The sequence below is a fragment of the Condylura cristata genome, unplaced genomic scaffold (genome assembly GCF_000260355.1).
Source record: "Condylura cristata isolate star-nosed mole 26May11 unplaced genomic scaffold, ConCri1.0 scaffold00045, whole genome shotgun sequence".
Lineage (NCBI taxonomy): Eukaryota > Metazoa > Chordata > Mammalia > Eulipotyphla > Talpidae > Condylura > Condylura cristata.
Window position 1 is genome coordinate 1,389,076 of NW_004567146.1, and position 15,184 is coordinate 1,404,259.

The 15,184-nt window shown below is 49.8% G+C and overlaps 1 protein-coding gene across 2 annotated transcripts; it reads right to left on the bottom strand.

Annotated features, from left to right (window-relative positions):
• Window positions 1-1,323: 1,323 nt before the first annotated feature.
• On the bottom strand, window positions 1,324-14,272 carry ABHD4 (abhydrolase domain containing 4). 2 transcript variants are annotated; one of them, XM_004694664.2, is made up of 7 exons: window positions 14,186-14,272; window positions 10,625-10,713; window positions 8,941-9,313; window positions 8,636-8,790; window positions 6,820-6,931; window positions 3,720-3,906; window positions 1,324-2,760 (listed from the first exon to the last, which is right to left on the bottom strand). In XM_004694664.2, the coding sequence occupies exons 1-7, from the start codon at window positions 14,245-14,247 to the stop codon at window positions 2,671-2,673; spliced, it is 1,068 nt and encodes a 355-aa protein (XP_004694721.1). In that variant the 5' UTR covers window positions 14,248-14,272; the 3' UTR covers window positions 1,324-2,670. The 2 variants fall into 2 exon arrangements, with proteins under 2 accessions (XP_004694721.1, XP_012589568.1); XM_012734114.1 differs by lacking the exon at window positions 14,186-14,272 and adding an exon at window positions 14,078-14,172.
• Window positions 14,273-15,184: the final 912 nt, after the last annotated feature.

Consider the following 15,184-nt stretch of genomic DNA (forward strand, 5'->3'; position numbering starts at 1 on the left):
ACTTGAGCAGTATGTACCTTTTAGAGCTCTGGAATTCTGGGCCTGGCTGGAGTCAGCCAGCAAATAGGCACTGCTGGTAGTGACATGCCTCTTGGACACTTTGCAGTTCACACTTCTCTTGGCTCAATTAAAACAAAATTTTATTAAACATGAACTAGCTCTTGGACATGCTGCTTGTCCTTACGGGGCTATGGTCTGAGGGGAAAAGACAGATATTAAACAAGTGACTGTTAGTTTATGTTTAATGAAGGGGGCAGCTGAGTGTGCCATGGAGACATGGAAGAGGGGCCCCAAATCTAGTGTGGGGGATCTGAGGCAGGCTTCCCTGAGTAAGGAATATTAGGGTTGTAATCCAGAGGGGAGTTGGAGTTAGGAAACCGACTGTGTGAAGAGTTGTGTGGAGGCCCACTTGTTGTGACCTTGGGACAACAGTTGATGGGCAGTGGGGATTAGCCTGTTCCATTTAGTCACCCTTGCGACAGGGGCATTGTAACTGGGTGGTCTCTAGGAAAAGAGGAAGTTCCAGGTTCCCTGCCCCACCCAGAAGGAGGGTGGAGCTGAGCAGAGAAAAAGGAGAGAAGAGAAGGAATCTGGAGAAGGAAGCCAGGATGGAGAGCCAGAAGGAGACCTGAGGAAGCCACATGGAGCAGCAAGCATGTGATGAAAAAACCGGGCTTGTTTCCTGACCCTGGACTGGTGAAGGCAGATGTGGGTGAGAGACCTGTAGGAGGTGACTATGGCAGTGTTTATATTGATTTTGATTTTGCTCTTTTTCTCTCAGACTTGTCTGGCCATTTCTGACCCTTTTCCATGGGTCCCGGCCAGAAGGTGCTTTAGCCTTGTGGCGGGCTTTCAGGCCTTGCTTTGGAGCAACCCCTTTTGGGTGGACTTTTGCCCACGAGGGGATGGGTCACTTCAGGTGTTTGATTTAGAAGTTATATTCTTTGTGTTCCGTACTGTATACTCACTGTATTAAAGTCCCTTTTCATTAAAGTTTTATATGTTTTGTCTTAACGCAGTGGATGGCAGAACCCATTTAGAGCAGGCTGGTTTGGGGCTTCAGGGGTCCCCCTCTCTCCCTGTCCTTTAACAGCATGATCACACACACTCCACATCTATCCTCTGAGGCGCTGGCTGGGCAGGCCTGTGCTGACCTGGAGTTCAGGCGAAGACTAGAGGGTGAAGGCTGCGCTGAATGAGAGGAACTGGCGTGGAGCGGTGGCTCTCAGGTCCCTCTTTGGCTAACTCAGTATCACAGGGGCTGCTGCAAAGTCAGCACCATTCCCAGCACTTGTTGGAGCAATATTAAATATTATCACCACAGCAGTTTTTACTCATTTCTTTATTAATATAGAAAAGGAGCCCAAGGTAGCTGGACCAGTAGTACAAAGCACCAGGAGTTAATACTATTCTGGTGGAAGGGTTGGCTTTACAAAAGTGAAGGAGCAGACAGGAGCTGCCTGTCAGGGTCAGGCCCAGCCTACCACCCAGACCTCCGAGCAGCCCCTGGAACTGGCCGGGAGAGGCCAACAGGTGGTACAGGGGCGGGATGAGCTGGAGACCATGGGGACAGATGCGGGTTGGAGGGCCAGGCAGTGAGAACCATCCAGTGGTTGGTGAGGACAGAGAACTGCTGATTTGAGGCTCCCCACAGGATCACCAAGGGTCGGTGGAAAACCACCCCCTGCGGAAACTAGTGAGTGCAAGGAATCCATACAGCCTGGGTTGAAGGCCTTTTCCTTCTCTCTCCACCAGGGGCCACCTCTGCTCTATACTACAGGTGGGGCTTTAGGGCCCAAGGCACAGAAGGAAGCCCAGAGGGCTTTCAGGGGAAGTTAGAGGGGGCAGGAAGGAAGCACTTGGGTGTTCCCAGCTTAGGCAGCTAGGGATGAGAGGCAGGGCAGAACAGAAGCACCCCTGCCTAAAGGGACTGGAATGTGGGGTAGGGGGCTTATCCTCAGCCAGTGACCAGAAGCAGCCCCATGGCAATGGTGCCTGCCTGAGCCAAGGGGGTCTGCAACTAGCACTGGGTGCTAGACCTGGTTTAGCCTTAACTCTCCTGGAACAGAGCTGTGTCACCATGGGCCAGCCATGTCCCGCCCTAGCCTGTTCCCCAACCATCAACAAGGGCTCTGGCCATGTAAGGGACTCCGCAGGTCACGGCAGCTCCAGGCTTGCTCTTTATAGTTAAGTGAAACTGGTCCCAACCATTCACTGGGTGGAACTGGGATGGAATGGGTGATGGAGAAGGAAGATGTTCTAGCAAAGAACCCAACCCCACAAACTTCCAGAGCTTGGAAAGGCTGTTGGGAGGTGCTTCTCTGCTGAGGCAGAGGCTTCTCTCTACATAGGCAGGGAATGTGGCTCAGTGCAAGCCCTTCACAACCACCATCTGGGGACACTTGGCATGGAGAGAATGGGGTGGCATTACGCAACCCTTTATGTTCTTCCCCAGGGTGGGGAGCTCAAGGCTTCTTGTGGCTTCTGCCTCCAGCCCTTAGCACAGGCTCAGGAATATCCTTTTTCACTGTGGTCCTACCCTGGGGATGGCCCGAAACTCTGCCTGGCTGGCACATGTTAGTTGGTGAGGAAAGGACAGAGGGATGAGTAAGCAGACAGGAAGGTGAGAGCGACTCTCTGGCTTTCTCCTCTTCTGCTGGGGAGAGCAGCTCAATCAACCGAGTCACAGATCTCTTCCACCACAGCATTGAAGATGTGCGGCTGGTCTGCATAGACGTGGTGCGACGCACCCTCGATCTCCTGTGGAGAGAGCCCCGGCCCAGTGGGCTGCCCTTTATTCCTGTTACTGGAAATGTTTCCTCTTTCCTTAGACCCCCTCGCCTGTCACCCTGAGTACCTACCAGAAAAAACAGTCCACCTTTCTCCCTGCATCTTGGCACTTTCCTCTGAGAGCCACTGAATCCCAATATCCCATTCAACTTCTCCTGGGACCATTCACTGTGTCTTCCACACTTGCCCCGCCACTGACCTACTCACTTTCTGCACAGGCCCAGTACATGGGGAGCCATGGGTGGCCCCCAAACCAATCAACATAGTCATTAGCAAGTAAGGGTGAAGAGGGGTCCTCCCAGGAGGTGCAGTGGGTTACAGTGCAGCACCGTAAAGCTGTCCTCAGTCACTGCAGCACGAGTTCAATCCCTGGTCAGGGAGGTGACCTACATGGCGCAGCAGACCTCTCCTGTCTTGCCTGCTGCTCCCCTAAGCAGTGTGTTTCAGTAGATCTGCCTGTTCTATTCCCTACTCTATCTCTGATGAATCCTCTCACCTACTCTGCACCTCTGGCCTGTACCCCAGTTCTCCAGTTCTTGAATGCATAAATAAATAAATAAATAGGTAAGTGGGGAATGGGGAATAAAAGATAGAGAAGGAGTGTGGTGGAAGGCTTCACGGAAGCCTCTACCATTTACTCCACCGTTCGTGGCTCTGGTTTAGGGTGGGAATGACAGGGGGTCTGCAGAAGTGGCCTGGTGACCCTGGATATTGCCTTTTAGTTAAACTGGGCTATGCAGAAATAAGGGACCCCTAGTTAGGGTATTACAGAGTCAACCCTTTCAAATCCATGGCTCCATCTCTGTCCCTTCCTCTTTCCCCCACTTACTGATGACCTCCCTCTACCCCAAGGTCAATGACAGCTGACAACACGCGCTGGCAGTATGCACAGTGCTTCACCTCAACCCAGCCTTGGCCGGTCAACGTACCATGTCTCGGACATAGGACTCTGGCCGCTGCATCTTCACCTTTTTCCCCGTGCTCGTATCTATCCAGGTGTTGGCCCCATAGATCATGGTGATGGGCACATCTTTTCGAATCAAGTGAATTCGTTCCAACATGGGGCGCCGGGCCCAACCGAAGGACTCCATCATGGCTTTGAATGCTGTCTCTCCACTGAGGAAGCAACACAGAATGAGGCGGTTAATGGGATAAACCCTGCAGCACAAAGTGGCAACTTGCCGGGCTCCTCAGAGGCGGGGGCACCCTCTGCATCCTCTTTATGTCAGTGTCTGTCCCAGCACTGGGCTCATTAAATATTGGTATAGATTTCCTATCACAGAAGACAGGAAGGGGACACACTTTTGAAAAATCCCATAGCGCTGAGCATTGTCCAGGAATGCAATGGGTTATTACTTATTCGCCTACTTATGTGCCGCGCCCTGGTCTGAGTCACAACAAGACAGATTCAATGCCTACCTCCTACAGCACACAATTTATCTCATTTTAGGGAGGTGGGCATTAAATAAACATATGACTAATTATTGAACTTAATGTTTCCCCAGAATTCTGAAAGAGTGGTGGTGTGCTATAAGAAGACAAAGAAGAGGTGTAGCTTTCTTGGGGTGAGGAGGACAGGTGGTTCATCTGAGGTGGGTTCTGAAGAGTAAAGACCATAGCAGTTAAAAAGGGCTTCCTGGGCCCTCCCTGGTGGCGCAGCAGGTTAAAGCACTGCACTAAGCCACTTCCACATGAGTTCGATCCCCGCCTGCCCCGGAGGAGATCCACATGGCGTGGCAGACCTCTCCTGACCCACCCGCTGCTCCCCTCAGCAGTGTACTGCACTGATCTGCCTGTTCTGCTCCTCACTCTGTCTCTGGTGAATCCTCTCACCCTCCGCATCTCTGGCCTGTACCCCAGATCTGTGTAAATGAATAAATACATCTTTAAAAAAAAAAAAAAAAGGGCTTCCTTAGAAAACTCTGAAATGGCCCTCCCTGGTGCAGAGGTTAAAGTCTCAGTGCTATCAAACTATCACCCGCTACCGTGGCCTGAGTTCTATCCCTAGCCAAGGAGTGACCCACATGGCACAGCAGACCTCTCCTGTCTTATCCCCTGCTCCCCTCAGCAGTGTGTTTCAGTCTGCCTGTGCGGCGCCCCACTCTGTCTCAGTGAATCCTCTCACCACCCCCACATGTCTAGCCTAAACCTCAGTTCTCACATGCATAAATAAATAAAAAAGAAAAAAAGAAAGAAAACTGAAGTGAAACAAGTCTTGCCAGAACCCAGAAAGAACAGCAATTTGTGCTCTGTAGGAAGCAGTGGCTGTCGAGCTAATCTGCTTTGCTCCCTGGGGATTTCCTTTGGTGGAACTAACAGGCCGTGTCATGGGGTGATCATGCGAACCAGGACGGAAGCTGGCTTTCTGGACTGGCCTGAAGTTTCTGTGGGAGATAGGGGGAGCTGGGGGGACTCCCACCTACAAGGCTCAGCTAGCTCAGGTGTTTTATCCTCAGTCTTTGCACCACAGGTGAAAGGAGCCCAAGTTCTACACAGACCACTAGAAACAGTTTTTCCTAAAGACACTGCAGCCTGGTGGGAAAACCATGGATTCTGTATGCAGACAGACATGAACTCAAATACTGGCTATGTTTTCTTAGCAAGTCATGTAACCAGAATTTTCTCATCTACAGAATGGAGAGAATCATACCTGATTTATTATAGTCACTGTGAAAGTGAGAGTGAGCCCGCTGCCCTCCCCACCCACCCGATATTTTTTTTCTTTGTTGAAATCTCAAGGTTTCCAAGGGAATGTTTAAGAATTACAGCCAGTCTATTGGTGTTTCCACTTAGAGAAAGTGGTATAAAATTGAGTGAAAAAAACGAAGGAAGCGAACAGGGAGGTGTGTAAATTGGATAAAGAGGTCAACAGTGTGGTGATGGATGGGAACCAGAATTTTGGTGGACAACTTAACATAACATAGATGCTGATTTCTCAGGCTATATTTCTGAAACCTGTATGTTATAAACCAGTGTTACCTCAACTGAAATAAGGCTGAGTGATAGTGTGTGGGAGGAGAATTGGTTATCACTGATGTCAACTTAGCTACCTCCAGGACACAAATGAATTGCAAGATTATATATTCTGCAGCTCAGCCTGGGAGGCCACTCATTATACAGAATGAAGTCTGAGTCTGGGGAAAAGGCTCAGGGCCTCAATGGGCATGAGACTGGCACTGAGCCCAGTGTGGGGCTGAAAGAAGGGTGGCAGACAGGAAGCAGGGGCCCCCTGATGTGACTGCTGAGAGCCCTTCAATGAGCTGAGCACATGCAACATGTTGGGCAGACAGTTCCCACGCTGCTCCGCAGCCATGGGGGCGAGGCTAACGCTTGGCCAGGACTGAACTGCTGATCTCACCTCTGCTCAGCTCTGCACTCACAGTGGGTGACCTGGTCAGGCCTGCAATGCGGTGGGGCAGTTCTCCTGCGTCCAGTGACCTTGGCTCCCTGAGCTGCCTCACAGCAGTTGCCAGCGAGGCCTCTATAGAGGCGGTGCTGTTGCTGGCAGTGCGCCCTCTGGCCTCCTGGTATCAGCCACTCACAGAGAACTGCCTGAAGGAAGATTACCTCCCAGCCTCTGCCTGGCTGTTAGCTGCCAAGAATGCAGATCAGCAGACTGTGGGGTCTGCTGTGTGAACAGTGAGATATGAACTTCTTCCCTTGTTTGCTTTTATTAAAGTACTATCAGATATCATTTTTTCAGTTACTAAAAAAAAAGAGCTTTTATAACACTTTCCAGACTCTGGCCTGTCAGGCTAACTGCCTATCTCTAGGGAAGAATAAGGGTCTTCCTCCAGAGACTGAGCATGTTTCATTAATCTATTAGCTTCTCTATCCCTTTGTGCCCATCCCTGGGGGAACGCTTGGAAATGCTCCAAACTACTGAGGCTGACCATCCCCTAATGGAAAGAGAAGTTTGTGCTAGGAGTACAATACAGAATGATTCTGGGATATTCAGGACTTTTCTAGCAGCTGGGGTTTTAACACCCAACCCACACACCCTTAGATGGCTCTGGGAGCCACCCTCACCTGGGATTTTGAGCATTGCAATGGTAGATATATTCCGATATGGTATCATCTTCAAAGAAGTCCGCAAACTTGCGCTTGAAGTCTGGCCGGAATCGCTGCACCAGGCCAGGTCCTGGGAGGGGGACAGAAAAACACAGAGTAGCCAGTTAGGATGGAGGAAAGGAGCCTGGGTATGTTTTAACAACTTTAACCAAACATTATTTCTCCTGATAGGAGAAATTTCCCATCTCTCTACACAATAAGGGTTTGTTTGCCTTGTACATTTAACATCAGAGTGGCAGAGAGAGCGAGAAAGTCTACTGGGGAGCTCTGGGTGACTACAAATGAGGGTTAGTTGGTTACCAAAGAATTTGGGCAGCCTGATGTCACTGAAGAATCAGATTATTTTCAGCTCAATGAAGTCCCAAGATCTTTTTCCTCCAAGAATCACAGCCCCACAAAAGTTCATGTCAAGATACTTTTCTTTCATAGTGTGAGCTATGTTCTCTTTCTCTCCGAGTTCCCTGTGGCCTGTTAATCTTGTCATGGCAATCTTGTCATGGCAGTGCATGAAACCAGATAACCTCCCAAGAGCCCTTGCGTGTTCTGGGCTGTCACAGAATACGACGGGTGCAGAGGGTAGCGTGGCACTGGCATGCTCAGTTTCAGAGCATTCTGTTCTCTTCACCTTTCTTTATGGCACACACACAAGCAGTAGGGTGGCCAAAACAGACCGTAAAAGTTAAGCCTAAAGGGCAACTTCTCTCTCTCTCTCTCTCCCTCTTCTGACTTCCTCTATGTGTGAGAAGCAGGGGGTGTGAGGGAGGTGAGACGCGGCCAGAATCCCCTCCTCCGTGGCTGCAGCTAAAAAACCCAACAACACTGGCTATGATGCCTGTATGTAGGCCTGGCCAAATGCCAAATCCAGAGAAAAGGGAGGTTGGTTAGATCAGGGCTTCTCCCTGGAAAAAAGAGTCTGTTGGAGCCCACAGTGAGGGAAACTGGAAGGTCAGCCCGCTGTCCTTTCTCCCCACACTCCTAAATTCCTGTCTTCTGCTTAAACGCTCATTTTTCTCTTTTATCCAGAGACATTTTGTTTCTAAGTTCCTGGAGAAATAATTCTTATTTAGAATTAACTCAAAATTGGTTAGTGAGCACTGGTGCATGATAGGGAGTCACCAGACTTTTCCATGGAGGGGTCTGCTTTTCACTTCATCGAAGTGAAAAGCCCCCACAAAGGAAGGGTACTGGTAGTGTGAGGTCAGAGAGCTGGGGCCTGCTGCTATTCTGGCTGGCTGCCCCCAGCCTCCTCCTCTCCATTCACCCACAGAATTTGCTGACAGCTACTAAGTGGTGAGGATGTGGTACAGATAAGGACTGGAAAAGGCATGGTTCAGATTGCCCTGCCTCCCACAGTGGGTCCTGACTGCCATTTCTCTTGCAGGTGCTGGGTGAGCTGCAGGGCGGCAGGTGAGATCTAGCGGTGGTGGCCATGCTGAGTCACCAGTGGGTCGCCATACACTCACGCATGTAGTGTAAGAATTCAACAGGGAGAGAATCACTCAGGCTCCCTTCTCTCTTTTGGGGGTCTAGCCAAAGCACAGCATAGTAGTTCTGCTCCAGCTGTCCCCTGCAAAGGAAAGCTTTCTCCATGCAGACAAAAGAAACAAAGGACCTTCTGAAGCAGATGAGGAGCTCTGGTCCAGATTAAATAATACTAGGTCTTTTCCCAATTTTCATGCACATCCGGGGATGAAGGGAGTCCAGATGCAGGGGTGCTTCTAGAATGGGACAGCCTTGGCTTAAAAGATCATTTCTTCCTCTGCAGGTTACTCACCCCAGGGCCCAGCAACTCGAAGAACAGCCAGTGGATTGGAACGCCCTAGGACAGAGGCCACAGCCTTGACCCAGGTTGGGGGTGCACGGATCTCACTGGGGTCAGTTGGTCGGAGGGGGAAGCCCCATGGGTCCACCAGGATGAGGTGCTTAACTCTAAGGTAGGAAAAAAGAGAAGATAAATTATGTTCACATGGAGGATCATATCCCTTAAACCATCTTGAAAAAACTATCAGAGATAAATACTGGAATGATCCCAGCAAGACAAGGAGTTAGGGCAAAATCAAGAGGGTAGCACTTTCTTACCTTTCAGGGTATTTGATGGAATAAGAAGTTGCCAGGAATCCTCCCAAACTGTGCCCCAGGAGGATCATACTTGGGATGCCCATGGTCTCCCGCCACGTCTCTATTGAGGTCACAAACTCATCCTCAGCCCCCTCTGGGTCCCTCGGGAATGTTGGCCTTGAGCTCCGCCCAAAGCCAAGCAGATCAAAGGTATGCAGTGTGCGGCGGGCACTCAGTGAATCCATGTTGAGGATCCAGAGGCCCACACCGCCCCCGAAGCCATGCACCATCACCAGGGGAGTCCGGTCCCTTAGCTCGGGGCTCACGGTCACCGTCCAGATCTTGTTCTGGTTTGGAAGGGACACATATCGGGCCAGAAACTTGTTCTGGAGACCTGGAAAGAGGGGAATACATGGCAGATCAATTAAGACTGCTTTCTGACAGCACCATCATTTGGCTTGGATTCTTTAGTTCTCTTTCATTCCCAAGCCCTTCCTGATCACCCTCACCTCTTCCCTTTTACAACCCTCTGACCATACATACACCATAAGAATTCAACTTGCAGACCATCTAGATTGGAGGTAATAAGAGCCATCTTATTTCTTGATGCTGTTTGCTGGGTCCCACTGATCCCAGGCTAGCAGTGACCCCAGAGCTCCCATGTGTCCTCAGCTCTTGTGCCTGTATGTGCTAGGGGCTTGACAGGTAGACAGAATTCTCCTTGCTGAGGACAGCTGGGAGGTGGCTTCTGATTCAAGTCAAGCTAGGTGGAAGGGTGATGGGTGAGGACAGAGCCATGCTCACACTGGTGATCCCCATGATTTCCTGGCACATTCCATTGAAGCCACAAACCCTGGTCCCCTCTGGGCCCTCAGGAGTGCTTTACAGACACAGTGAGGTGGGCAGTGCTTGCTCTTTGGGCATGAAAGCAGTCTCATGAAATTACGGGTTCTGGAAGGAAGTGACATAGGGGATAAAAAGGAATCTGCCGCCTGGGGGAAGTCGCCCAGACCCTGGACAAAGGCTTGAAAGCTGTGGCTGTCCTGCAGCTCCTCTGACTTAGGCCCATAAGAGAAAGGGTAGACACGGTTGGGGCAGTAGGCGCAGGGTGGGGAAGAGCATATAGGAAGCATAGGGAGACATGGCCCAAGGGTGCAATTGGAGCCCGGGCCTCATGCTGCTGGAGGATGCGCTATCCCAGCATAACTGTCCATGAGGGCTGATCTGTGGGGATCCCAAACTGCTGGGGTAACCAGGTAAGTGCGGGGGCCTAACTGGGTAGCATAAGGAATAGTAATATTAAGAATCTAGGATTGCTGGTCTTTGGGTGGAAGGTGGCAAATCTTGTGTGGTTGGATGAAGAGAGGTGAAGAATATGGGGAGAGGAAGAAGGTGGGGAGAGAATGTGTGTATTTGTGTGTGTTGTGTGTTGACAGTTGTTCTCAGCACAGAGGCTATGGTGAAGAAGTTATAGGATCTTGAAGGAACTGACATGATACTCTAGGAGGAATACACTGAGGTTTCACTATCACAGAACACATTGTCCTCAGGGCAAATCTCCTTCCTAAATCACTGACGTCCCTGTTCTCATCCCGAGCACGATTAATCAGTAGTCGGTGGGCTCAGTGTGCCTGACTCTGGAAGATCCTGCCCCTCTCTGGGCCTCCTGTAACAGGAGGCAGGACAGGCCGTCCCTTCTACTTACACTGGAGGATCCTGGACTCCACATTCTTCAGCTGAGACATGGAAGTGGGGCGCCAAGCTGGCAGCCAGCTACTCAGCCAGCCTTGAGGCCTGGGACAGAGAGGAGACAATCATTGGCAACAAGGGAAACACTGATGTGCTCCGTCTCTGTCTCGCACAGAGTAACAAAAGCGTTATCAGTGCAGTGTGCTCAGGGGACCCTCGTAGTCAGCGAGTCCTCTGCCATTCTCCTGACACTGTTGCTCTTCTCTGGTCCGTAGCTGTTAACAACAAATGCCCTTTGTTTCAACAGATGCTCAGAACACGGCATTTACATTCTCAAGGCTCTTTCTCATTTACCATCTCTTCGGAGCTTTCCCACTCCCCACCGCTACTAGTTATCATAATGTTCAAGGACATCGTGAGGGGGGAGAAAAGATAAGTTTTAACTAATATTTCAGTTAGCTTTTGCCACCCCCAGGACTGGATGTTCTTTTAGGGTAAAAGAGACAAATTCCTATCCTGCCTGCCTTCCTGGCAGGAACTGGGGTTTGTGTGTGTGCTCTAACAAGTCCCTGGGAATACAAAGCACCATGCCAGTGCTTAGCTGGACTCTCTGGAAATTAAAGAATTCAGTCTCAAGCCACACAGGACAGGTAGGGAGCAGGAGGGAGGAGATCTGTGTTCAAGTCCTCCTGTGATTCACTGACAGGAGATGGGCTGCTCTGGTCTTTTTTCCAGATTATAAAGATTATTCCTATGACCAGAATAGAAAGCAGGCCTCCCTGGTGGCTCAAGGGATTGATCTACAGCACTATGATGCTATCTACAGCCACTGCAGCACAAGTTTGATCCCCAGCCAGGGAGCTGACCCACACGGCGCAGCAGACTTCTGTCTCTCTTGCTGCTCCCCTCAGCAGTGTGTCTCAGTGGATCTGCCTGTTCTGCTTCCCACTCTGTCTCTAGTGACTCCTCTTACTCCCTCCCCACACCTCTGGCCTCCCTGCTCCCCCAAACTCTTGTATGCATAAAAAAAAAAAAAAAAAGCTCATGTATGATGTATGTCTTCCCTGCTGGGGCCAGGTAGTAAAACAGCTAAGCTATCCTGTTTTCTTTCCCCTTCATATTCAGCAGAGTAGAGTTTGGAAGCACCAGCTTTGGAATAAAACAAAACAAAACCTGAGTCATAGTATTATCATTTATGAGTTGAATTACTGTGGCCTGTTACATAACCTGCCTGTAGGCGTCCAGCTATGTGAAGGACTTAGTAAGAGATCTATGGGTGAGTTTTTCTCATTCCCATCCCATATAGTACTTCTCTTATCTTGAAGTCTACCTGGGCAAAGGGGGTTACTGGAGAGGCTGTGAACACTGGCATGGTCAAACAGGGGCATTCTGTGGGTGAATGAGGGGACCCAAGCCCTTTGGCACATACTGGGTATTCTGATGCATCATTTGAAGCACAGAATTTAGATGAGGATGGCTCCTTAGAATCATTTAGTTCAGTCTCTTTATTTTACAGATGGGCAACTGATGCCCAGTGAAGTCAGACAGCTAGGTAGAAAAAGAACTGGAACTGGAACCCAGATCTCAAATCTAGATTTCTTTATCCTTCTTCCTAGATGTTCCAGCCTCAGTTTTTCAAGGTCTTATATGAATACATAGTATAAATCCCATTTCCATATTTGTCTCCCTTTTCTGAGGTGTGATGTAAAGTCAGAGGTCAGAGTTCTGATTCTAGCACTACCATTGAGCAGCCATATGACTTTGGACACATTTCCCTAGCTTTCCTGAGTCACTTTCCTTATCTTTAAAATTTAAAAGGGAGCTAATAACAGCATCAATATTATAGTGTGTTATCAAGATTAAATGAGCTAATGCATCCAAAACACATGAAAATTATGCCTAGCATAAGATAAGCTGCCAATAAATCTCCCTTTTCCCTAGGTAAGTTACAAGCTGTCTAGAGTCCCAGTGTGTTGCAAGTAGCAACTCTCTTATTTTGGCCTGAGGTTCGAAAGTGAATCTGAGGTTGCAGCTGAGAGCACTGCATCAATGACACCAGCCAGGTGAGAGCTGTCAGGCTCATCAATTCAATCAGATGGAGACTCTGAATAGTTTAATACTCAACTAGAATTTCTTAGAAGCTTGAAATATGGGCACCAAGACCAAACAATTTTGTGTTTTAAGAGACATAAAGTTAATTAGTTTTCTCTTCACTTCATAGAGACTGACTCGTCAGACCATGACATCTGAGCCCCACATTGCCCTGTATCTGCCCAAAGGACACTCAGGAGAAATGCTGGCCCCTGAAACAGCACCATGGGCTGCCCAGCAGGTTAACCCTAAGAGAGCGCTTTATTTGGCCTCTCAGTACCGAAACTGCTGCAGGCAAAGTGCTGGAAATAGTGGCTGGCACACAATTCCATACTACTGGGAGGGTGAGAACTGGGCTAGGAAGTAGAGTCAAGGAGCAACGTAGCCAATAACTTAGCCTGGCCAAGGTGGTCTCTTCCCTGCACAGCTCTTTCCTCCTAATAGGGTTCTGTGGCTGGGTCAGAAGTATGAACCTCTGCAATGTCCGGCCAGTCCTCTAACTTCTGGGGAATGGACTTTTTCATTTGTAAAAGGAAAGAGCTACCTGAATCTCTATGAGTTCCAATATTTCCCCCTAAGTCCTTCAAGTTGTTGTAAATATCTTGTTGAAAAATGACGTTAGAAAGTAGCATTCTTCAGGGCAATTCTTTCAAGCACAGGAAGCTATTCTTGTCATGAAGTTAGTTTTGCAAGCTGCCGGTCTTGCAGCTCGGAAGGAGGCACAGGGGTTCAGAAAGGCCCTGTTCTGAAGAAACCAAAGCTGGTCTGGGAGCTGAGTCATTCTTCTCTCAGCAACTTTTCCTGCCTTCTATCAGACTGAGAACTACTAGTCGCACAACCTACAGGTGGCATCCCAAACCTGAACCCCTGGAGGCCAGTGGCAACGAATCCCAAAAGCCCCACTTCTGTAACTGTAGCATTACGGACACAGTGATGAAGATTAGCTAGTTATGAACAAGGATCGCAAGCAGCTGCGTTTCTCAGTGGGCTAGATAGAGCCAAAGAAACTGTGACGCCCACTACTCCAGATCAACCCCAGCGCGGCGGAGTCCTCCGTCCCCCCATCCCTTTCCCTGCCTGACCACGGGAGGCTTTTCCTAGGCCGACTACCGCCCTGGAGTAAATCTACACCAGCAGACTTGAACGCCGTCCGCACGCCCGCGCCCCACAAGCTTGTTTCGGGGTATCTCCGTCATTACCACTGAATCTAAGCCGAGTACAGTGACTGCAGGAAAACGAGGGGGCGTTTGCCAAGACCGAAATGGAAAATCAAGCACGAGGCTGCCGGCGAGACTATCGCGCTCCGGGCATTGCCGCCTTCTCGTCTGAGCAAAAGCAAAGCAGCAAACGCAACCCTCGACCCTCCCCTGAAGCCGACCTGAAAGAGGAAAAGCAGGAAGGTGTCTAAAACTTCCTCAGCCACAGACAGTCCCAGGATCATGGCCCAGAGAAAGATAGAGAACAGAAAGAGACGGGATTAACTCACTGCTGCTCCAGATCATCAGCCATAGTAAACAAGCCCTGCCGGGTCGAGCCGAGCCAGCCCATCCCTCCGCCTGACGCCAGAACCAGCTGACCCAGAAAAGGGTCGGATAACAAAGTGGGGCGTGGCTAGCTCGGCCGCCCAGAGGAGAGGCGGGGCGCGGGTCCGCCCCCAAGAGCTCTGGACCCGGGCTGGGGTGGTGGGGACAAATTGCCGGCAAGGGTCCAGTTACCACCGGCGTTTCATGGAATAGGACAGTGACCCTGGTGGGGCCCTGAGGGAGTACTACTGAAAACGACCGACTGCCTCACCAGAGATCCCTCAGCTCTCCATTCTCTCATAATGAAAAAGGGCGAAAGTACACCTGCGCCCTGGCACACACCCTTCTCTGTCACAAGTCCCTCCCCGCTGAAGTTCTTCCCTTGGTGTCGCTTCTGTAGGCTTGAGATGTTCGAGGAGACCACACTCTGGTTAAATGCTTCTACAAAGGATCTGGGGTGGGGGCTTGGACTGCAAGTAGACGGCCAGGTTTCTCAAACAACAACAACAACCCAGGATACCTAGTTAAAATTGAATTTCAGGTAAACAAAATACTTTTTTTTTTAACAAAATACTTTTAAAGAATCAGTTTGTCTCCTGCAACATTCAATACATACTAGACATCCTGTATTTTATCTCGTATCACTAAGTCTGTGTGACACATGCCAAGATGCAGTTCCCCTGCCCTGGAGATTTCCCTACCAAGTTTCCAGGGAAGATGTGACTTAACGCCAGGCTTTTCCTCAGTTTGGAGAATACCCACCACCTCCACTCTCCTTAGGAAAGCAGTTGAAGAGCTAACCTCTGATCCAAGGCTGTGTCTGCTTTAGGTAGCTGGAATGGATGGGGAGCAGGGGTTGATGGTAACTGGTTTAGCTCAGAAGTCCTACACACAATTCTTACATGCTCAGTGGAGGAACCAAACCTTGAAACTGGCCCCAGAATTTACCTAAGCCGGTAAAA